General features: G+C 37.4%; 1 protein-coding gene across 3 annotated transcripts in view; it reads left to right on the forward strand.

Moving 5' to 3' along the window:
* pof1b (POF1B actin binding protein) overlaps nt 1-24749 on the forward strand; it is a 34460-nt gene extending 9711 nt beyond the window's left edge. For 2 of the 3 annotated variants that reach the window (XM_032576071.1, XM_032576072.1), the window contains 11 exons: nt 11528-11802; nt 13520-13553; nt 13776-13856; nt 14347-14439; nt 15380-15493; nt 16008-16160; nt 16368-16487; nt 17297-17446; nt 18930-19000; nt 19594-19708; nt 20750-24749. In XM_032576071.1, coding sequence (XP_032431962.1) covers nt 11528-11802; nt 13520-13553; nt 13776-13856; nt 14347-14439; nt 15380-15493; nt 16008-16160; nt 16368-16487; nt 17297-17446; nt 18930-19000; nt 19594-19708; nt 20750-20770 — 1227 coding nt within the window. In that variant the 3' untranslated portion in view covers nt 20771-24749. Of the gene's footprint in view, nt 1-11525; nt 11803-13519; nt 13554-13775; nt 13857-14346; nt 14440-15379; nt 15494-16007; nt 16161-16367; nt 16488-17296; nt 17447-18929; nt 19001-19593; nt 19709-20749 lie in introns of all 3 variants that reach the window. The other variant, XM_032576073.1, reaches the window with a different exon arrangement.
* Nucleotides 24750-25289: the final 540 nt, after the last annotated feature.

Genomic DNA, 25289 nt, shown 5'->3' on the forward strand with positions numbered 1-25289 from the left:
TGGTGTAGAGATATTTATTTATCATTGGCAACGAAAACAAGATCTAGATTAGCCCAGTCTAAAAGACAGTGCTTGTTTGATTTGCTCATATAGATTTTGGAGCTAGCATATTAATATTTGTCCTGCACTGTTAGCTGTGTAATGTTCATACATTTCTACCCGAGTCACCTGCCCCAGTAGTTGGCCAGCATTGTTGTGAAGGACACAATGTATGATGTATGAAAATCTCCAGTTTCTAGGGTATTACAATATTTTATCTTTATTTTAGTAAATGAAAAGTCTCTAACAGCTACCCCTAATTTGGTTTTTATACACAGTTGACTGACAACTTGCATGGGCATGTTGCCTGAAACCTTGTTCTGCTTCTGAATAGAGAACTAGGCCCTAATCTGGTCAGGAAAACTCTTGCCCTGTAATTGAACCCAATGATTCAATCCCTTTAATCATCTCCAGGTTCTCTGATCGTTGTTGGTTTCATTTTACCTGTCTGGTGTTTGTTCTTTCTTGTTAATTAGTACTTCAGAAAAAGATTTTGGCAGTCTGGCCTCAGGCACTTGTCCTCTAGATTCTGTCAACCTTACAGCAAAATGTTTTGGGTGGTGACAAAATTTAAAGAAACTTGTTGCAGTGAAGCAGCCACACCTCTTAGTGGCTTCATAAGCAACAGAAACAGGGACTAGTTGTCAATCTGGACTTCATATTTTCAGTTTTTTTTTTTTTTTTTTTTTTTTTTTTTTTTAGCTTTTCACAATATTATACATCTGAAACCATTTCCTAGGCCTGTGTTGCTGTTGTGATGCTATTTTTACCAGATGTGGAAATATGTGGAAATCTCTTGACACTCCACATGTGTTTGTAATAAAAACAAAGCCTGAAACACATGTTTGTGTTTGAAATGAGTAAAAAAGGATCAGCTCTGGTGGATTCCAGTTAGAGCGGAGGTGTTTAACGTCAGGGAGGACTTGGGTTTTGACCTCAGCTCTTTGAACACTAATTATGTGCAAGAACAACTGTGACTCTTACTCCTGTGTTACGAACACACAGCGGCAACCAACAAGGTGATTTACTGCTAGGATTGTGTTAGCTCCTATGTCAAAATGTGAGGCAATAGGCAAAAAATGGAGAAACAGATTTAATAGAGTGAACTGCATATTGCTGTAGTTGGCAATGTTTTTGCCTTGCAGCAAGAAGATCCTAGATTTATGGACATGGTCTGATCTCATACATTGGTTCTATCTGGGCACTCCATCTTCCTAGTCCAAAGTGGGCAAAATTATGTTTCTGCTCTAATTTAGTTGGCTCTTTCGTAAACTTTCAGTTGAATAATGTTCAACATCTGTGTTGAAATTTTGGTTATCAACTGTTAAGAATTTTAGAAGTAGTCAATATTTTTTTTAATGCTCTTATTTTGAAATCTTTGAACACCGATGATCTGTTTTTTCTCCTTGTGTTCTCTTTTGTTTTTTCAAACAAACATGCACAAAATAAAACAGACGATAGAGAGCAAGATATAAACATAAACACATTGTCAAAGAGCTTTATAGAATATGTAAAGTATGATGTCGAAGTTAAGTTTGTGCTCTAGGGTTGAATTCTTTCAATCGGAGAACTGAGATTAGCTATAACACAGAAAAATAGGGCCGGAGCCTGTACACAAAAAGGCTACTGCTAACTTTTAAATTCTACTATATAAAATAAGTTTTAATACTACACAGCTTTACTTCTACAATGTTTTTAAATTCGCAGAAGACTAATACAATCTTTCTATTCATATTGTCACACTCACATTTGCAGATGACAGAGGGCTGTATTTAATACATTGTCACAGCCCTTCCGTGTGTTTGGCCAGTTTTAGGAAGAACAATCAGTGATTTAGAGTTGCATCTGTGGAACGGTTTTGTGCAGTAAGACCAGGTTGTCATCATCGTTCAAGCCTTCTTGAACGATGATGACTTTTGGAAAGTCTTTTCCAAAACCAACACATGCCTGAATCATAATGACGATGAGTGATCTCTAAATGGAAGGTGTGGTGAAGCAGAAAAGCCAGAAGCATGCTGTACTCTGAATAACTGACTGTTTTACCAAAAGCTGCCTAAAATAAGATGCAAGCAGAATTGGAGCATAAAACCAGTGAGAAAGGTATCATTTGACTGTCGGCTATTTGTAAATAGTAGCTGCTAGTGACGTCCGCTAAATATGCCATGCAAATGTTTAACTTCTCCCACATAAAAACAAGTCCTTGAAAATCCAGTTGCAACTCACATTCTTTCACCTGATTGAGCAGATGAAACTGTGACAGATTGAGGTTACTGCCTGATCATTTTGTATTGTATCTTGGCCTGCAGTTATACGCTGCCATCAAGTTGCTACATGCCAGGGACACACCTGCGTGAGTTATAACCTCAATGACGGGCTTGATTCTGGTGCAGTAAAACGTGGACCTTATGCGGTAAAAGACTGTTATTGTTGATGAAGACTCAGCTTTAGGGTGGATATAGATTAAAAACAAGTCGGCACACATACGCTCGAGAAGAAATCCCATTGGTTAAGCACAATAATGCAGGGCCTAATCTGGCTTTCGGCCTGCTGTTTTCTTGTTTAGTCTTGAATATTAAATCCATTGAACCCTTACCCCTTCTTTTCTTAAAAACCCAAATTGACTCCCTGTCAAACTTTGACCTTATTACATCATCTCTTTTTTTTTTTTAAGATGATTTTATGTCTCAGCAGCCTGTTCTCACGACAACGTTCAGCACAGCTATCTTAGCAAAGTAAACAGGAATGCTCAGACACATGGATTTTGACAGTTGCTTATTACTCAACTGGTAATCCCATAATCTGTATCCACCTTCACTTTTTTCCACACATCAAATCATTTCTAGGTCTGGATGTAATTTTTTAGGCAACCAGTGGTAAGCAAATTCATTAACGTGCACCATCTAGGCAGCCAATCATGAAGTTATGGACAGAATATCTGACCATTCTTTATCCTCCAAAGGATACCCAGTCATACGGTTCATGCATCAGATATTTTAATAAAAAAAATCGTTCCATTTGATAGAACCTTCTGACCAAACTGAAAACTGAACCCCTGCATAAAAGTATTTACAGAGATATTACATAATAATAACTTATTTTGGCTTTAAATAAAAGCTATTACCTTCATCCTATTAAAATATGATTATGCCAATCATTATGATGCTGTCTGATACATTTAGTTTTGATGCATAGTAATGCATGGAGTGGGTAGTCATATACAGGTATTTAGAAAAAAATCAGTATGTCAAGTTGTTCTTATTACTTCAGTCATAAGTAATACAATTCATGTCAGTGCAGGCTGATACAGTAAGTCATATTAAAATTTTTAACTAATGTTGAGACACAGAATAAACACCTGATAAATTTAGTAAAAGTTAAGTAAATACGCATATTGTGAAGAGTATTATTTCTTCTTCTTGTTCTGATTCTTAGACAGTACAACTGAAAATCTAAAACCGGCATTACCTGGTTAATAGCTGGATTATCAGCGTGGATAGCTAGTCTGCACACTTGCTGCTCTATCCTGTTGGGAGGCCAGTGGAACTCTAGAAATACCATTAACTTAAGAAAATTGATGGAATGTCCTTCTGCATCACCTGACTTTTTGTTTTTAAACAAGCAAAAATGTGTAAGGCTACAAAATATATTCAACAAACTGTGATTTTTGCTGAGGATCTTTGCTAAGGTGCTAGCATAATGTTAGCTTGATCCCATTCCGACGTTTCTTGCGGATAATTTGGTTGACATGTTCTTTTTACATTCTGTTAATCATGTGATGACAGAGCTTAAAGAAGTAGATGCTAACCTGTTTTATAAACTGAGCTCTTTGCTTTGAACACTGTAATTACTAATTACTAGCTGCATAGTCTAAACATGAGTTGTGGACCAGTTCCAGATTGACTTGTGAGGCCTGTAGAAGCCTTTTAAAAAATATTTTTACTATCAAACTGTTGATAAGAAATGGGTAACTGCCCTGCTTGAGGATGATAATGCAGCTGCAGCAGTCTGTAAATGCTTAAGAGAAAACCTTGTGCTCTGTCAGTGTTTAAGAAGACTCAGTTTAAAGCTGTCACACTTTGTTTAAATACTTCTGCTGACAGGTCAGTCTCTTTAATTGGAAGTAAGGGCGACAGCTGCTGACAGATGTCTACTTCTCTTTGAGCTTATCTCTGCTGCAGTGAGGAGTGTCCTGCAGTGATTTCAGTCACATCGTTTAGACTCCAGGATTATCTGAGTTTGGTCAACTGAGACCCACAGCAGCTTACTGTAACTCTTTTTGTCTCTGCTCCGCTATTTGTTTCCCCATTCCTTTGGAGAGCTAAATTACAGGGCAGTGAAACAGGATGTCACTTTGTGGTGAGGAAGGGAACACAGAATGTCATGTTTATAATTGTTATAGTCTGGAAATAAATCTTTCAAATGTTTTAAATTGTTTTAAAGCCAGCAATGGATCACTATGGTAGATTTACAGCTTTGCCTTAACTGGAAAGACTTAATGATTTTTGCAGGTTCTCAATAAACATCCAATCAAGTTAGTGTATAGCTAGCTTTACAAATTTACTCTTGGCTAATTAACTTAATAATTGAAAGCTTGTCTATATGAGTGGTGATGCAGTAACAGTTTTTCACTCTAAAATTCAGCAGTGGTGCTTTTTGCTCTTACACCATATTTTTGGTGCAAGGTGCAGTTGCAGCCACTTGGTTAGTAACATGATACCTTAATCCTATTCTGCAGGACGTTTTGGCTCTCAAAGCTGCTAGAATCCACTGGGGTCATTTGATTTTCTAAAATGAAGCTGGTGGGATAATTAAGTATTTGTATATCTACACTGCTCAAAAAAATAAAGGGAACACTTAAACAGGTGTTTAACACTTAAAGTGTTCCCTTTATTTTTTTTGAGCAGTATAGTTTTGCAGCACTAACTGTCTTTCTAATTTGGTTTTCCAATCTCTGTCACCTAAATGCTTTGTAATGTGATTCTGAAAAAGTAAACGGTTTTGTTGACAGCTGGTTCATGAAGAAGAGATCCATCACCAAGGTTTTGCTTGGTTGATTTAGAAAATCTGTAGATGTGAGAGATACTGAATTTGGCCCACAGCCTTATCTTGGAGTGGATTCATATTAGTGGTGCAACAATCACAACATGTCCATGTTTTCAATTCCTTTGATGCATGTTTGTCATTATTATTATTAGGGCTGCACGATATTGAAAAAAACCAATGTGATTCTTGTTTTTCTAAACCTTGCGACATGGAAAGAAGTGTTCTGTTTAAAAGTAACCACTGAATAATTAACACGCCATCTTAGAAAACGGTTTTCTTTCTAGAAGCTCTTTGCACCATTTGTGGTTTCTCTTCAGTTATTGTCGTTGACACAGCAAATATGTGGTCCTTTGTCCCTCTGCACCAGCTACCACACCGACAGTTTATCTTTGATTTGTTTGCTTATTTATTTATGAACTTTTTTTAAGTGCGCATCAGGGTGGTCTAGTCTAAAATTGTTCTCCAGCCACCAGCCAGTTCTCTGTCCGTCTCAGAGGAATATATTTTCTGATATTTAGACATATTCCCGCAAACTCCATAAATGTTGCTCCATTTTCTACAACATAGTTAGACATTTGCTCAGAGGGCTTGTTTTTAGATTTTTGCTGAAGTAAAACACAATATATACGTATATTTGTGTGTGTATATATATATATATATATATATGAGCCTTTCAAGTCAAATGGGTCACACCTGTGTTACTTGGATCACTGCATGTATCTTTAGCATTTAGCTGCTTTGGTGCATGTTAAAGGCTGTACCCGTGTAATTCCTGGAAAGATGATCCTTGCAGCACAGACAAGGAGCCTCCTGAAAGGGCTTTGTTGGTTCATTGAACTTTTTGTCTTCTGACCTTTTTAAAAAGTTTTAAGCAGAAATCTGACAACTTTTTATTTCCTCCTTCTATTGTCTCTGTTTGTCACTTGCAGAGAAGTAGTTAAAGTTGTTGCAATGAGAATGTCATGATGAGAAACCTGTAACTAAACTGGAAAAGAAGGCTAATTTATTTTGATAAAAAGCTGTGCTGAGCATCCTGACTGAAACACCTCATTAACAGGGAGATATTTTGATGTATCCCAGCACAAAGAAGCTCACAGAGACTCTAACAAAGAGCTTGTGTGGAAAGATGACTCCTCCCCTCTTCAATAACAACCTCTAGTGTTACTTGGGCACACGAAGTTCTGAGAGCCAGAGTCGCAACGGAAGGTCCCCTGTCCCACAAACTGTGATAGAAAATCTGACTTTTGAGTTATTGGATATAATTTGTTCTCAATCTGGAAAGAAAATGATGACATTTTACATGTCTTTGAGAGCTGGGCCAGATATTACCTGTCTGATTTCAGTCACCAGCAAGCAGCTGGTATTGTTTCTTATTGATATTTACATGGATATTGTGTTGTTGCTCGGCGGGGCAGTTGGTTGCACTGTTGACTTGCAACAAAAAGTTCCAGGCTCAGATTCCTGCCTTGTATCTTTTTAACCATAACCTGCATAGCAAATATAAAATGTCCTCCTGCTGACAAAATCTTTTACTCCTTACATCTTCCGCTGTTTTAAGTCACCTACCTGCTGATAGCATTAGAGTTTAGTTTAAATTTGTCTTTCAAGATATGTTTAGGTTTAATTTAGTCAGGATTCCATCACAAAAAAAGATTCTGTTCCCAGGCCAAGACTTGAACCTGTATAGCCTTGCGTTGTATAAGTAAATGCTGCTAAATGTGCTGTGAAGCTTCAATGAATTCCACACTGTCTTTTTTATGTGTATGTACTTGTGGTTGTTTAATATCATAGAATTATTCATGAGTTTTAAGAAGAAAAGAGACTAATAAAATGTATGTGTGCATAAGACCTCTGGGCCATAAACGTTATGCTGTTGGCAAACCTGTTTGTTACAGTTCAATGGTGATATAGTTGTAAAGAAAATACATTTGTGAGATAAGTAGCAGAGTTGAGTGTGTGGACTGAACCCTTTTGAACACTTACCAGATCCTCTGTGCTAGTGACAAAGAGCTAATTCAGCTGTTGACTTTTGCTTGGTGTCATTTATCAGATTAGGTAAATGAAATCAGGCCCCAAGAGTGGAAATTAGTGATTGTCACTGGTTGTTGAATCACACTGAGCTATCAGTGTTGATATCTCCTCTAATGATGACAAGTATTGTTACAATAAAGGAATAAAAAACAAAATGCACATTTTCTTATTTTTTTGAGACAAGCTAAACATGTGGTGTTTTCGCAACTGATGATCCGTTAGGTTCAGTTCGATTGGGGACCAGAATTGCAACAGAATCTGTTCCCCCAAGCCTGTGGTGGCTCTGCCTCAAGTGAAGCAGCACTTTATGCTTTATGTAATCCTTCATCAAAAAGCATAAAAAATGGAGTGGCGTCAGATTTTAGCGGTTGTTAGACTTCTCTTTTGTCTTTGCCAAAAGACCACAAGTCATTTCCCCCAGTAGCATTAGACTCATTCCTTCATTTGGCTGTTTACCCAGAATTCCCTGCGCTGTAGCCTGCGTCCTACTTTTGGAGCCGTCTTCGTCCCGCTTGCCATTCACACATGCATTCAAACCGCACCAGAGTTCACTTCAGGGTCCGTATCAGAGTTTCATTTTCACATTCAATCAATGTCCCAAACTTTTCAAGCAAATGAATTACAGCACAATTAAAGCCGACTAAACACGGTTTTTGATTTTCATTTTAGAACTGCTGTTTTTGATCCTGTTAACCTTAAAGCTTAGATAAAGGTAAAGAACACAGATGTACAATGTGCACTATTGTTAGGACTGACACCTACTGGTTGGTCTGGTTGGATAACAAACTCTCACCCTGGATCTGTTTAGTGTGCAGACTGGTTCATGATTCCTCTTCATCTCCACTCTCCCTTTTTCTACGGGTATGACAGGCATGTGTGTGAAGCTGACACACCCACCTCCATGTACGCTGCTCCGCCACGTAAACAGGCTTTGCTTTTTACACCTCTGCTGTTTGCATTTGCTCCAAACCATGTAAGAGACGCTCTTTTTCAAACCTGACACAGCGACCTCTGAGCTCTGCAGGATTCTAAACCAGCCTGCAGGTTTTTATACCACGTTCTCTGCAGCCAGTCAGATACCACAGCCATGTGTCATGGGAGTTTCTCCCATTGCTACCAAGCCCTTGTTCAAACACTGGGAACAGGTTCTGTTTTGATAGCATGATACAATAACCTTCCCAGGTGTGGGAGTCGGCTTGTGTAAAATATCTTTTTAGTTGTGGGTAATTATTTGCATTCACCTCCATTAAAGCTTCATCAGGATCTTTGATGTGGTTTTTGACTGGTTCTAGTCAGATACCCTAAATGGGCAATTTGTTTCTGATTGGATAGCCACAGCTTGGCAGGCAGTGCCAACGAATCAGTATCCAGATTTTTTGTGTTTTTGTTTGAATTTAGTTGGAGGACATGCGAATTGAAACAGGCAGGAATGTTCCTTACAGGTGTGCTGACTCATGATGTCATTGTTAGTATTTGCAACAAGGAAAAAGTTTTGTCTTTAAATGAAAGAAACATGGTTTTAACATTTGTTAATTGCACTATGCCGATTTGCTGACCTTTTACAATCTTTGCTTTACCATTCTGCTTTAAATATCTCTAGATGTTCAGCTCATTCCACAGTTCTTCAGTAAGATTTACATGTTGTTAGTGAGACTGAGATGATTGATTTGTCAACCATTTGTCCGTAGGTTTGGGATCTTGGTGACAGACCCTATGATGGTCATCATAGGGTTAGTATTAGTTTTTAGTTTTCATCATTGTTAGTTTTCTGGTACATTTTTTTACATTTTAATTCAAATAGTGCGTGATGTCTGCAAGGTGCTTGTTAATATACTGTATTTTGCTGTCATCTTACACCAGTGTATTTTATGTATGCATGAGTAGAACACAGCAGGCTTTTTCACGAGACTTAAAGCAGGAAACAGTTGGAGTTGGAACCACTCAGGTATTTTCAGCCACCTGATTGAATGGGTTGTGCCATGTAGAAATTCCTAGAGTGCTGTTTCATTCTGTCCTCCCCGTAAACGGTTTCTGAAGGACAAAACTCAGCATCCCTGGTGTTCATCTCATCCAATCTCTGAATTTCCTGTTAAACAGGAACCTATTTCCTATTAAGGTGCAAGCCAATGCATCCATCTGCAATGCATTCCTGTGTAACATTAGCAAATTTACCTATATTGCACTGAAAAGTTGTCATAGTGTTCCGTGGGAACCCATCACGACGTTCAACTCATTCCATGAAGTGTGGAATTCTGTCTGGTCATTTTCCATCACTCTCATGTGGAATCTTGTTGAACTGCTTCGGGCAGAAGCCTTAGATCTTTAAGAAGGTACAACCTCTACATTCTTTCTTCTTGCTGCATCATTAGTGCGAAAATTTGTATTGATAGTAAACAGGGTTGTCTAACACTTGCTAAATGAACTAAATCCAGTATTTGGAAACTGTGAGAGAAGTTCTGTAGTCAGTACTTGGGTGGTCTTTAGATTATAGATCTTGCTCTGTAATTTCTCCTATCTTCTGTTGTAGTGTAGAATAGTGTCTGCGCTTCTTTCATACCTCAATCCTTACTCTTTGTCAGCTGTTTCACATTCATTTAATCAGACTCCTGGTTTGCTCGTTAGATCTACTGTACCTCCATATTTATTTTTCTCCGGTCTCTTGTTTGTTTGCATTCACTTAATACTTAATACATGTCTGAGAATTTCATTCCTTCTGCCTGCATTTGTGTCCTCCACCTCAACAAAAACTTATGACAGTTTGGACTTTTGAATTAAAAACTGAAGCACAATTAACGGACTCAAGCATTTGATCTCTTTCTTACTCTGCCTGAATAGTTTTCTCTCCAAATAAGGACAGTTAGAGAAACCACAGCAAATCACTGGTTTATCTGGTCTGTAGTAAGAGACCACTTGACTTTAGTCTCCTAAACTCAACCACTAGGAATGAATAACTTCCAAGACTAATTTAAATGAGCAAAAATTTATTTTCTTGTCTCTTAAAAATGAATGAACATTTGGATAAACCCATATCATCGTTTCACTTCAAGTTTCATTCAAAAGTTGGCAATCCTTGTTAGTGAGGTTAGTATTATTTTAGTATTCAGCCAGTAAACAAACAAATAATTTGCAGGTTTAATGTGGGAACTTGTAACACATGAACTATTTAAAAGGAGGGGGACAGAAATATCAAAATGTTTCAAGCAAATGACGGTCCTTGACTTGTTTTTGTCTCTTATGTATCACAGTTTTAATGTGTTGCCCTAATGTTGGTGAACTGATACTTACATTTTTATATCTCACAGATAAAAGGGCCAGTCATAAACATGAGACCAATGTGTTTAGCTGTTTTTTGACAGTGAGAGAACCTTACGACAAGAAAACTCCTTCAGTTTAGAGTCTTGAAGGAGTTGCTGTGCTTTTTGTGGGAATGGTCTACAGCAGCTCAGCTCTTGAAATTTACATAACTGATGATTAAAGCTGACTGCTTCACATGACTCTGTCGCTACATATTAAACTGACTCTGATTGTCCGTAGGTTTCAGTTTTGTTGTGAAGCGTGGCGTTGGCTTGATTCACGGCTACATATTAAATTGCTGATGTATTCATTAGCTGGAAGCATTGCCTTCTACATGATTGCCCTCTGTTTTATGGTTCTGTCTCTTTCTCTTTCACTGAAGTTCCTTCCGATGCGAAATTTTGCTTCCAATTGTACTTCAGCAGTTTTGGGAAAACCCTTTAAAATGACATCATGACAGCGCTACTATGACAAGCCAAATCAATGAATCACTAGAACTAGAGGCTGCCAATTTTTACAGAAATGCCTCTGGATCTTTACCAATCTTCCAGATCTTCTTTGTGATTCCTCCAGCAACCATTTTCAAGTTGGCTTCTCGTTCAGAGATATTTTTCCCTCTGCTATGACTTTCACAGTGTAACTTGTAAGCAAGGATCTAATTAGTCTGACCAAAGCTCTGACCTCAACCTCTGAAATCCAACAGCTTGGGGGATGACCAGGAATGCAGACTGCTAGTCCTGACTACACATCAGTGACTGCTTAGTATTGCTCTTTTGAAACCGCAAATGCAAATCTCAGCAGTTGTTGCTGAGCTTCATGGAGAGTTTAAATGGATGGAGCAGCTTAAATATGGACTTTGAGTCATCCAGTCACAAGTCTACATACACTTATCACTGGCATGAATGCCATAATATTTTCAGTTTTTGTAAGTTTGGTCTATCTAAAAGCAAAAATTGTTATAACTCAGAGTAGATTTTCTCTAATCCACACAGAATTAACATTTACGCACACAGGCTGCCACTATTTGACCAAGATGCGGAGAAACATAATTGCTTTTCATGGCCAAGGTCCTGGGATAATTCTGGCTGCAGATTTGATTGAAGTTTTATGTGTGTTGCAGGACGACGTGAAAGTCGAATTGGAAGTGACCGAGGACGTGGAGGAAGAGGATTACCAGTCTGGTTCTGCAGTGGTTGAAGAAGTGGAGATTGTCAACATCATTCAGCAGAAAGCCCCGTCGGTGAAGCAGAAATTCTCCATGTCAGAGCAGAGAGAGACGCCGGAGCCAACGAAGCTGGACACGCGTTACTTTGGCGAACTGCTGGCAGATGTCTACAGGAAGAACTGTGATATCCACTCCTACATCTACGATAACGTGTCCAAGATCAGTGGACAGTAAGCGCAAGCACTCAGTCGTGATTGTGAATTAGATAATGTTTGCAAAAAAAAATAAAAAATATATATATATATATATAATGCATTTTAGCAAGTCTTGATAAAGTAAACAAAGCACATTTCTTGACATTATATTCCTAAATTGAATAATTCATTTGAGAGACCCAGTGTCATGAGTCGGTATTCCTGTTGTGACGGTTTTGTGTAATCATTAGAATCATGGTCACAGACCAGTGCTTTGCTTTTTAATTAACTTCACGCGTGGAGATAATTTTATATTCATATAGTAAAACTACTGAAACTGTTAACACCATAAAACAAGTTTGAGATCTTATTTCAAGATCATAAGTAGACATTCCCATGGTAACGTGACCTTAAAATGTTTTGTTGATCTAATGAGAAAAAGAAACTGATGCTAGGCTCATGATATCTGAACATAAGGTACATAACTTCTCTCTTTAAAAATATATTTCTGTTAATGAGTGGCAGAGTCATTAACAGAATGACATTAACATAAAAACGTGCTTATCGACAGAATACTTGCTTAGCTACTTGAAAATTATATTCCTGAAGACTTTGGATTTTTCAGCGCATAGTAACTCTGCAAAACACTGAAAAATATGGAGTTCAACAATTGGCTAAATTCGGTAAACCATTATCCATAAAAATTACATTTTTAATAAAACATTGCATTTTTCATCGGAAACTTTGTGAATCCAACTAAAGTAAACATACCAGACATCTACTTTTAATCCTTGGGATCATATTGTCATTTTGGCTCGAACTCACTGCAGACAACCTTCATAACCTTAGAGATGAGTTGATATCATTCATATCAAAGTTTCATTTTATTGACATCTAATGAAGCCGATTCCAAGTAAACAACCTGAGGCTTTGGCCACTTGCCTGCAGTGGTTCATCTGCAGCTTGTTCAAACAGGTTGGAGTCGAGTTTCAGTTGTTCCCGTCATTCAGAGTTTTACATAAGACTTCTGCAGACTCAGCAGGTGGTCTGCTATTAAAGTGTGGGAAATTTAGAGACGTAGGAGAAAAAGTCGGTTCTCTTTTAATGTTTGGGTGTCTAAAGTTGCAGCCAAATAGTTGGAAACCAAACACATTCATGAATTTGTTAGTAGACTTAAAGGACGCAAAAAAATACTTAGGGAGTGTACTTTAATTTAGTCAAACGCGACATTACATTTGTGGAAGTCTTACACTTTACGTCAAGATATTTAAAGCAACAAAAGTGCAAATATAAAACATGAAGCTTCAGAGACGGATGCATCACTCTTACGGTGCCGGGAGCCAAATCTGGCCTGCCATACCTTTTCATGTGGCCCCCTGGACTCTGGAGACCCTTCAAGGTTACACCTGACATTGTCATGGTTCAAGTTCAGTTTTGCAGCAGAAATATAAATGCAACAGAGCAGAAACACACAAGTCATGAAATGACAATATTTAAGTCATGGTAAGGATGCTTTTAGGTCAGACTGTGTTACAATGTTGTCTTAAACTTAATTTATGTCCAATTTTGATGTATGCTGATATTAAGACCGACATGTTTTCTTTCACCTGCCTCCCTCTGTGTTTACCTGAGATTCCTGGAATACTGCAAGAACAAATATCAGTTTTTTGTGCAGGCACACACTTATGACACTCAGCTCCCCTCTGAGCTGTGCAGCCTACCTCACTGTGTTTTTCCTCTCTGTGTGTTACAGGAAACACACTCTGAATCTCTCCAGTGACCTAAAGGTGAGAGACGAGTCTGAACTGAGCTCTTGAAACAATGAAATACCTTAAAGATCAGCTGTGTACATAACAGACAAGAATCAGTCAGTTATATTAAATCAGATTTTCTCTCTACACCTTATCTGAGCAGATATCATCAATACTGATGTGATTTCCTGTTTGGATGAGGTGATGTTTGTATGTCTCTCTCTGTTGAGCCCTTGTTTGGTTCTTGTATGTGTGCAGGGGGAGAAACAGGAGGTGGAGTCTCTGATTCCGAAAGGAGCCAATGAACTGACCAAGCAGCAGATGCGCTACCTGCTGGAGGTGAGATACACGGAAAATATTCCAGCCCATTTTAATGAATAAATAATAAGCTATTATTGCTTATTTGGGTTCTCGTTCCAGCGCCTGCAGCCATAGTTTGCTTTCACAGTAGGTCTCTTCATTCCTCGCAGCTTTTTAGATGGAGAGACGACTGAGCTTTTACCAGGTTTTTCATAGATTGTGGCTCAGAGACAGGACTAGAGGTTATTTACCTGTAGTTCTGGTAGAAAAGAAAGTACATCCCTTTTATATAGCTCAAAGTGTACATAGTTTATAAAACATTTACAAAAATGTAAAAGACAGCAGTAAAACAGCATTTTCTTTTACCTGATAAACTTGATGTTAAAAAACAACATCAGCATTCAGTCCAGTGGCCTGGCTGTCAACTGCCAAGATATTACCTGTTATTACCTGTGATCCTCCATTAGGGCAGGAGTATGATAAGAACCTCTCTGTTATTAACTCCCCTCTCCATCTGGTTGTGTTTCAGACTCGTTTCACTGCAGAGAAGAGCATGCGTCTGCTGCTCTCCACCTTCAGCAGCCTGAGAGAGGAGCTGATGCAGATGTCTGAGGACATGCGGGTAAGAGCCGTCACCGTCGAGGCAGGGGCAAGGCGTGGTGACTCAGCTCAACCATAATCGAGCCCTACAAAAATCATCAGCTTCTGTTTCTTTTTCTTTTTGATAATGGGAAATTGAGGAGTAAGAGGCAAATATGAAGGTAGAAGAAGAAAGCTAGGCAGATTTAAAAGCGTGTTGGGATAATTGCTCCTGCTGCTACTAACTAGACAGATTTCAAATGTAGGGGAGTTAAAATTTTTCCCAAACAATAGAGGTTTAGTTGCCGATCATTACTTAGCATAAGTAGTATTCTGCAGATTGACCTGGAAAATGTCAAATCTGTCAGTTTTGTACAGAATAAGCTGTCAAAACAAGCAGAAAGCCGAATTTCATCAAGCCTTTCAAACCTCTGCTAATAATCAGTAACTAAAATAATTTAGTTGCAGCTCAACGTCAGAGATGTTCTCAGAAAATGTCTGTGAAAATCCCAGCTGTTCTTAAAGGTGCTGTTGAAACCTGCACAGTTTAAACTTTACCTTTATTTTCTTTTTTGATGTTTAAGTTTTTTTTTCAGTGAATCAATTTTAGCAACAGAATCCTGTACTAATAACCTCAAACTCTATTTTTTAAAGGGAAAAATCTCTGCAGTAGTGTGTGTGGAGTCGGGACATGTGTCTTTGTTCTTTGTTCAGGCCTGAGGCCAGACATAAACCGCCCCGCAAAGTTGATGTTAGCATGTCGCACAAACAAACCAGCATGGGTGGAAATTTAGTTTCATATTTTCCTTTCTATTCTTTCTGCACACAAGAAAACCTGATCAATTATACAATGTTATTGATCAGGTTTTATTCCAGTAAAAATGTGGTTTTACAGCTAATGCAGATTGTAGAATGAACTGCATTTCTGTCCTGAAAACTGCTAACACAGGTGTGTGTGGGCGTGTGTATGTGTGTGTTCACAGCGTCTGGAAAGCGAGAAGGAGTCTTTGGAAAGAGATCTGGCTTTCAAAGCGGACCAGGCTCTGCAGTATGAATCCCTCATAGAGAACGTCAGAGAGAGCAACAACAAGCTGCAGGTACTGTCTGTCATTCAACTAACGATTATAATCAGCTCATATGACATATGAATTTAATCTATTACATCTGAACCCAAACAAAACCAAAGTCACATCACATGTAGCCCTCTTCGTTTTTTACTTTTTTAAAATTGTTTTTGGTTGAGTTGTTGAATGTGTGGATAATTATTCCCTCATGGTTTTGAATGCCAAACAATTAGTTACATTTATTGCTACAGACATATTTCAGTAAGATACGTGTGTTAGTACAGTGCCAGGGTGGAAAGACATCAGCAATGTCCCACATTAAAACGAATTGTTGACAGACAAACTGAACAGCAACTGCAGAGTGTGAATGATGCAGTGACCCAGTCAAAGTCCACAACTCAACAAGTTCTGTAGTTGGACCATAGGGGTTGGACCATGAACATCTCACACTGAAGCTGAAGCAATGTTTTAGTTTATGGATTTTTATTTAAGTTGCAACCTTTGTGAATAAAGTATTTAAGTGAAAAGTTTGTGTATTTTTATGCAGCTGTCCCTGAAGGAAGCCCAAGCCTCCCAGCGTTCCCTGGAGAGTCAGCTCTCCACTTGCCGAAGCAGCGACTCAGTCGGCAACTTCAAGATCAAAGAGCTGGAGGGAAGAATGAGAGGACTGGAGAAGGAGAACGAGATGCTCAAACAGAGGGTAGAGGTCAACTTCCTCCAAAACATGGATTATCCATCCAAAAAGAAATCTGATTGGCTTAAATATAGACTAATATTTTCTTGTGGACACTTTCTGTTGTGATGGACAACAACAAAAAATCCCTTGAATTCATTAGGGTTTGTGTTTAATATTTATTTATTTTGTTCTGTGTCCTTACATTTTTGTCCTTCTGTCTGTTTTGTTCAGCTGGCTGGACAATCCAGCAACGGCAACCTGCACCTCAAAACAGAGGCGCTGACGCAGCACTACAAGCAGGAGCTGGAGACCCTGAAAACAGAAAGAGACATAGAGATAGAGAAACTGAGGGTAAGATGCAAAAAAATAAACAAAGCAGACGTGAAAACGTCTTGTTAAAAAGTCACAGCAGTTTAAAGTGGAAAATCTCCTCAGGAGACCTGTAGAAGTTAGATTTGTACATTTTGCGATCATTGATTCCGTGCTGTTATTTTGGGTTCCAGTTTGGTCAAACTTTACAAACCATAGCAGATCTACAACTTCTTAAGAAATGTATGAACTGAAAACAAATGTAGCAAAACTGTAAAATGCCAACTCTGACCATCATCCTCCTCTAGCTAGTGATCGATCTAGCTAGCTAGTTATCTAGTCACAGTTACCTATCTAGCTAGCTCCGCCTTCCTTCCTTACTTGCCTTTCTTCTACCTCTCTTACTTTATATTTTTTTAATTTAATTTCTTTCTTATTCCCATCCTTTCTCCTTTCTTAGTTTTTTCTTCTTTTCTTTCTGTTTTCATTCTTTGCATCCTTGTTTTGTATTTTCTTGTCTCTATCTCCTTTCTTTCCTTGCTCTCCTTCCCTGTTTCCTTCCTACCTTCTTTCCTCTCCGTCTTCCTTCCTTTCTGTCTTATTTCCCCCCTTTTTTGCTTAATAACTGAGCAGATGTATGTTATGCTGTAAACTCATAGGAAACCTTTACATTTATACTTTGAAAAGTTGAACTCTTTTAATTTGGAGTGTGGACTAATAATTTGTTGGAACGTTTGTATGTAGAAAAGTGCTTGTGATGAAGATTTAGTAACTTTTTCCCTTTAAGTGGCTGAATAAAATCTGCATCTTTTTGCTTATTCTTTCCCTTCTCTGACTCCGGTGGGCCTCAGTCTCAGATATCGAAGTTGCAGATGCAGATCACCACGACCACCACCACTACCACCAAATCCTCATCCGCAGAGAGCTCTCTCCAGCTGAAGATCTCAGAGCTGCTGTCCAGGTTGGAGCAGCGGGAGATCACCATCAAGCAAAAAGAGGAGGTTTGAAACATTCAACACCTCTTTCACTGTAATGTTTCACCTCAGATATTGATCTAATCTACTGGAGATCAACAACAACAACAACACAAAAAAACAACAATATTTCATCTCTTAGAGTTTAAACCTTTCCTAAATTTAGGGTAAAATGTGGACATAATTCTTTGCCTTCCCTCTATCTGGGGTCCGAATGTGCAATAAACACAAAGCAGCTTGGAAACAACTCTACTGTTATCAGAGCCACAGTATGAAGCTGCCACCACCATGCTTGAGAGATGGTTCAGTCCATGCAGGAGCTTCACATGCTTGTCCTCTTGTGGTCTAAGAGCTCGATCTTTGTACAAAAGAATCATCTGGCCTGTCCATGTCAGCAGATTTAAGTTGAGGTTTTGTACTGAGCTTGCTCTGCAGCCTCTCAGTACACGTTGCTGTTAAACTGACATCGTTGTGGACAGACCTGCTGGCTCCTGGGTTGCTCCAGAATCAATTTCCTTTTATCTGTGTGTCACTGTTTAAGTCAGAAACGTAGAGGAAACCAACCAAATCAAATGAAAGCTACAATTTTTGACAAGAGGTCAGTAAAATAGTAAAGTTTAAATATACATGTATCTTATGTACAACATTATCATATTTGCACCCTGGTAAACCATTTACAGCTAAACAATGCCTATTGGAATACTAAGGCAGTAGTTGGCACACTTCTGCTAATCGCACAAGTAATTTTTTGTTAAGCTCAGCTTTCCTTAAAAAAAAATTAATAAAGTTTTCGTAGAAAGTTCAAAATGCTGAATGTTTCCTAAAGATTGTTGGAATTTCATGTTTTTTGGGGATTTTTTTAACATTTAAAATAACCAATTTTCTGATACTTTTACAGATTCAAACATTATGAGTCCTTAGAATACCAGTAGCTGTAAAAAATTAGAACTATTGGGAACGGCTTGCCGACTCATGACCCAGACAGAGTGGTGAGGAGTTTGGCTCTTGAATGGGGGATAAGAAGTTTACCACTAGCAAAAAACAATTATTTTAAAAGCTGGTGACAATATTGTCTTTGTAGAATATTAATGTAGTAAGGAAAATAACCTGGAGGTTGATGAACTTATATTCTTATATTAATGTCAGCAGCTTGCACTTAGAAACGCAACACCTGTGAGCTGATTTGTTTTTTAATTACTTCAGAGGTTAGCTGCTGCTTTTCTGGTCCGACTGCATTCTGAGGTTTCAGCATTTTTTCTGTTCAGCCAATTAAAGCACAGAAATATTTGTCTTATCAAGCTTCAGCAGACGCCTGCGCCACAGTTTGTAGCCTTTGAAGTGAATTCAAGTGACTGGAAAACGAGGATTAATTCAAATGATGGTCTTTGTAGAACTTATGAGACGTATTTCAGAGAGTATTAAACTGTTACTGGTGTTCAGGAGTTCCTTGTTCAGCCTTTTTTCTGAAACTGATTGAACTTTGTTGACTTTGAGCTCTCTTCGCCTTCAGGAGATCAGAAGACTGTTGATGGAGAGGAATGACAGCTCCAAGAACGTCACCAAGACAATTATCACCAAGAGGTACAGCAGTCACACTGCTGACCTGAAAGCAGTTGTTCACTTTGTATAGTATTTAGCTTAATCAAAGATGGCAATAATTTCATTTATTTTAGTCTGACAATCAACACAAAGCTCTAAATTTCTCAGTTTATGTCATGTATAATACATTATACAAGTTATTATACAGTTCATATATAATAGTTTACAGTTTATGAGCCATATGCCATATTTACCAGTCAGAATGCAACTATGTTGTGGGTTAATGTGTGTATTATATTATTTGCTTTACACAAAAAAATAGCCAAAGGTCGATTTTGTACAATGTGTTTCAGTGTTTCATTTGGTGTCGATTCACAGCAAAGTTTTCTGAAATGACAAACCAAAACAAACGGTTTTCCATTCATATCCAGTTATCTTCAATCTAATGTTCAGATCCATCTAATTCAAACGTAGAGCTGAGTTTGATTATAGTGGTACATAAAATGATTTGTCAGACGTCTCCAGAAGTCACTACTGGGTGAATATTATTGAATAGATTACTATACTGATATCACAAGTTTGCATTAAGCACACCAAAACGAGTCCCATGGCTCTCCGTTTGTTTGGCTGTGCAGGTACAGGAACCAGTACCCGATCCTTGGTCTGCTTAGCGACGACTACCAGGCCACTTCACCTGTTAAAGAGGCCAAAACCATCGTCATCGAGAGAACCGGAGAGATGATCAAACAGGTATAAGGGTGGAAGGAGAGGCCTACTGAGAAACCTGCTGACTGTGAGGCATGGAGTCATGTTCCTTTTTAGTTAGTGAAAACTTTCACCTGGGCCAAATGGGTCAGAGTTTTCTCTTTATTAAAAGGAAGCTCATATTAGACCTTTTTTTAAAGATGGTGTGTCTAATAAAAATTGAATTCTTTAAAGTATACTAAACCATCAACCTTTTTAAATAAATGTAATAATTGCCTTAATTGTTACCAACCAGTTTAACTTTGTATTAAAATTTAAAAACAGTTTGGCTGCACCAAGTAAGATTACAGATTAAAGCCAGCTGGAGGAGAACATCTTTATCATTAAACGTCTTCCTCTGACTGTTAACCCGGAACTAAAATAACTACAGTATTTTTTAAAGATACGTTTGTATGACTTGGAGAGCTAACAAACTGACACACTGTCCAGAAATCGCTCAGTAAAGAATTGTAAACAGAAACTGTTTGTTTATATTAGAAAACCAGGCTGTAACAGTTTAAAATGTCACAGCAGTGAGTGAAAACAGCCCAAAGTCTCAGTTTTTACACATAATGACTTCCATTTCACTTGTGATGGCCATAAAAAGTCACTTTAGGCTAATACAACATATGTGGTAGTTGGAACGGAGGCAGAATTACTTACATCAAATCTGTGGTTGGTTTGGCTCATACACTGAAGGGAAGAAACAGACGACAGTCAAAACACAAAATGTAAAAACCTCAATGCAACAAAATGTTTCTGTTCATGTAAACTTTATGTTCACAAACAGCTTCAATGAATCAGGCTGTTGACTCCCGGCCAACGTGAGGAAAATCCATCCTCCTCACCTATTCATTTCACAAAGCTCACCCATATTTTCTGTCACTTTTAAAACGGGTACAGAATGAGAACAAGTCAAATCAAATTCATAACAGTTTCTCTCCTAAATTGTGCTTAACGTTTCCAAAGTCTGAATATTATCTTCATTTATAGAGAGAAAAAACCTGCAGATTGTAACAACTGTACTTGTGTTTTATTTTAAAACAGGAAATCATTACTACTCCTTAAAGACACACTGCTTCTCTCCGACAGGAATGATTGAACGTGGAGAAGACCTTGACGTCACCCTTCCTGCCCCCTGTGCATGCTCCTCCCCCTCCCCTCAGGCCTCCCAGGATTGGTGGTGGTTGAAACCCCTCCCCTTCTTCCTCCTGCACCACTAAGATCTGGTTCTGTGATTCAGTCAAATCCAGTTTGGTTGGGGTTAAAATCTAGTTGGGCTTTCTTTGGCTTCTATTATGTTTTATTTTCAACTTTTACCTATGTAAAAGTTGCATAATGCCACTACAAATATCCATTGACCCAGGTTTGGTTTAAAAAAATTTTTAAAAAGCATAACGGCTGGGAACTGGATGACATTTGGTTTGGAATCTCTAATCAAAAAGAAACAAAAAAGTAAGACGAATTTAACTCTGCAAGCAGTTTTTATGTCAGGACTTACTTTTTGAATTTTACTACCAAATAAATAAGAGTTGTAACAATTAATCAATGCATAATGAGAAATGTTCCACTTTTGGATTGTTTGGTCAGTTGCCTGATTAATAATAATAATAATAAAATCTGATTTGATACTTTTAGCTTGCATAATATCTTTGATGTGGTGGTTTTACTAAATGAAGAAGAAAGTATTAAATTTAGAAGGTGTTTAATGAAAGTGAATGAAATAGAATTTTGCATTGATAATATAAATGCATTTGCTGGTTGATGCTTAGCAACCAATTTTAAGTCCAACTGTTTTTTGACTGGAATAACTTTTAGAAAGGAACTAGTTCAGTGCTTTTTCACCTCAGTGCCTTTAGGGTGTACAGAAAGGAGCCTTGCCACACTTAGAAATAATCATCTAAAAGGAGAAAAAATACTTCAATCATTTAATAAAGAAATATTTAATTTAATTTTCATTTTAAAAAAAACAAACAGTTGGACTCTTATTGGCACATTTTGAAGGCAGTGAACAAAAATATCCAGAGCTCTGGATTTTCTGGTCTTAAGTTTAGGAACTGAAAACATTAATGTTACTTTGGATGTAGAGATTCTGTTGCTGTGTAATTGGAAATTCTCACAGTCTGCATGCTGCATAAATTTGAACAAAACTCTAGGAGGGTGTTTTGGGGTAAAGATAACACTAAAACTTTGTGGCTACATTCAGGCTGATTGACAAGATTTATCCATATGGTGAAAAGGAGAAGGATTATCTTTAAGTGAATGTCAGTGCTGAAAAAAAACAATTATTTTTGTTCTGTAGCATAGAATCAACTGTGGTTTACACAGTTCAGACACTCAAATATACAAAATCAAAACAAGAAAAAAAATCTGTTTTTTGTTTGTATATTGGATAAAACATATTTTCCAGCCAATTAAAGTGAATTTTCCTCCCAAATACGGAGCAACTTGAGTTGAGATTTGAGATAATTACCTTACTGTTCTCTTTTGAGTCTGTGAACAAGCCATCTCTTTAGTGTACAGATGTACAATTAGGAGTGATATGTCATGAGGTGGATGTGGTATAAATAGGATACTCTTGCAATTTTAATTCAACAAAAGTTTTAAAATGTCAATTTCTAAATATTTTGAGACGTTTACCATCAAAACAGTTGCGCCTCAACATCTTGCTCATTCTGGTCATACAGTTGAGTTAAGTAGCAAACCAAAGGGTCAACTCAGCTCCCAGCTGTCAAAAATGCAAACGAATCTCTCACTAAGCCACCACTGCCGTGCTTTGCCCAGGGGACGAGGAAGTGGATGCTTCATTATGATTGCTTGCTGCATGTAAATATTCACATGTGTTCGTATGATGATGGGCATGCTCAGTGAATGTGTTGATTGTGGAGCATCCCGTCTTAAATGTGGTTTTAAACGTAAATGTTCTCATGGGTGTTTTTCCTTTAGTTTTGTTTTGCGTGGTAGTTTATTTTAACCCCGTTTTACGTTGAGGTTTTAATGCGAGTCGAAGGTGCATGGGTCCTCATGCAACTTCGACGTGTTTGTACATCACTGTGGGGTCTGGGTGTGTAATGTCCAGCATCCATGAGGGGGAACGAGACCCCCATGGATGGGAACTAATGATGTGGGTGAATGTTGGGATGTGTGGAAATGGGGCATGATTTTTTTTTTTGGGGGGGAGGGGGGTTAAAATGGTGGAAGAAAGTATTTTAAAATACAATATTATATAATCTGTAAACTAATATTTGCTGGTTTTCTATGATGATTTTATGCGTTTTGTTTTTCTAATTAAGCATGTCATGTTGAAGGCTTTGTGTCCACCAGGTGGCAGTCTCATTCCTCTGCAGATTTCTAGCATACAGATTGCAGTATGAAATATTACTGAAGCTGATTCTGAAGGCATAATTGTCTTCTTTTAATAAGAATTCACTTCAGATCTTTTTTTTCACGTTGTATACATAATCAAGTGTCAAAACAAAACTTTCCACACAATCAGTCCCAGCATTATAGCAAAAAGTACAGGGATCCTGTGAAACAGGCTGTAATCCATGTTTTCCATCTCATCATCTCCTGCTGTATAATTCTTGTTTTGTAACTAATGTTAACAAATCTTCTGAACACAATTTATTTTTAAAATGTTCTATTAATACCTATATTTTTCAGTCCTTGCATTTTCACAGCTTTTCATTTCTAAACACAGTGGGCATTCGAAATACACAAATTTCGTCAGACTTCTTAATTTTGTTGTTTGCGAGGTTTTGTTTTGCAGATACATTTTCTATACTATAAGAATTGTAATATTTTATTTTATTTTTATACATCATTATGTGTCAGTTTTACCGATTTTTATTTGGTCTCAGCCAAAAAACTGTAAATAGCTGTTGGTTAGAATGGAATAACCTCAACATTTTTCTTGAGGAATGATAGAAATAATTCTACACTTGTGAAAAAGTTGAACAGTAAATAATCCAAGTAACAGACAGAAAGCAAATGCCACCAGGAGGTTTCTGTATATTTCTCAGAAGTCAAAGTTTATTTAATATAAATGAAAAAGATTAATACTTAAATTTAAAAACTGAAAGATTGTTACTGAAATTACCAATGATTAACTGAATGGGACTAGAAAATAAACATTCAAAATACAAACACGGAAACAGAATAAAACCTAAGAATCATTAACTTATAGATTCTCAGAAACCTAAAGTAAAGATTTTATTGCCAACTTCTGATTTTAATAACTAACTTTAACCTGAAATAGCATGGGACTTTAGGAAATGAAATGAAAAGACCCACTTTGGATTCACTCAACTTCTTGAGCCTCAAGATAGAACCTGTGTGCCTCGGAATCTGCTTCGACTAGGCCAGTGGCCGGGTTGATCTGGAAAAAAATTAACATGGATAGAAATTTTAATAAAAATACTTTGGGTAACAAAATTTTTGTTTTTTTTCCTGGTCTGAATAAATATGGACAAAAATAATAACTTTTGTCTTTCCAGACTACATTTATTAATGCTTTTTGAAATATGGAATTATTACTTTTAAATTGTTTTAAAAAAAATAAGCTGTATATTGAAAACAGACATTCAAGTGTCAGGTCATGCACTAAAACACTTACCTTTTCTACAAACATTAATAAAAGAAGAGTTACCCAACGGACACAAAGCCTTTCAACAGATTTGGACCTCATGGGAATCTAGTACTGAATGTGCTAGCCGTGTTAGTGAACTAATGTTAGGCTAGCATTAATGCGAGCCCTGATTGGTGGAGAAAATCTCAACATAATCAAAACTTTCATTTTCAAGTGGGCTAACAGAAAAGTCAACTTCCATGTTATTACAGTAATCTTTTAGAAGATACAAATCCTGCCTCTGATTTTTTCTGCTAGCTAACTAAGCTAGCTGGACGTAGGTAATATGCTAACAGAGTACATGTTTTCTTTTTTTTTTAAAGAGAACTAAAGCTGCAAGTTAGGCTAAGCCACTCTGTTCTCTCCTCTGAGAAATGTCACTGCTAAGAATAGATTAATAAAAATAATATATCTTTGCAATGTGTTCCTTTGTGTTTTACTGTCATTTTCCCAATGAATGTAGCAGGACATAAAAAGATGTCTAAATTCTCCCTGGAACAATTTAGTTTTATAATTTATGTGTACACTAAAAGTGCATTTCAGACCAGTTCAGAATTTTCAGTAAGCAAAATAAATAGATAAAAATAAACCTACTAAATGTTGGTCACCAAAGCCAAGAGTGTAAGGAGGTTATGAGGTAGTATTCTGGCCAATTTAGTTTAAAAAAATGTTTTAAAAAGGTTTTTCTCGTTAAATCCAACGTGGAAAGGTGTCTGTTATGAAAACAATCCAAAGCAACCTTGATTCAAAGCGTTAGAATGGATAAAATAATTTAGCCATTCTTTAGACAAACAGCAATGCAGAACCTGATAACTTCTGAAAATCAAGCAAGAACAGATTTAGACTGCCTTCATTCATCTAAAGTTAAATGTTAGCTACCATTTAATAAGTGTCATTTGACAGTATATTAGATTGTGCCAAGTGTTAAAAAGCAGTAAAATTCTGACTGATCTTTTCCAG

The sequence above is a fragment of the Xiphophorus hellerii genome, chromosome 11 (genome assembly GCF_003331165.1).
Source record: "Xiphophorus hellerii strain 12219 chromosome 11, Xiphophorus_hellerii-4.1, whole genome shotgun sequence".
NCBI lineage: Eukaryota > Metazoa > Chordata > Actinopteri > Cyprinodontiformes > Poeciliidae > Xiphophorus > Xiphophorus hellerii.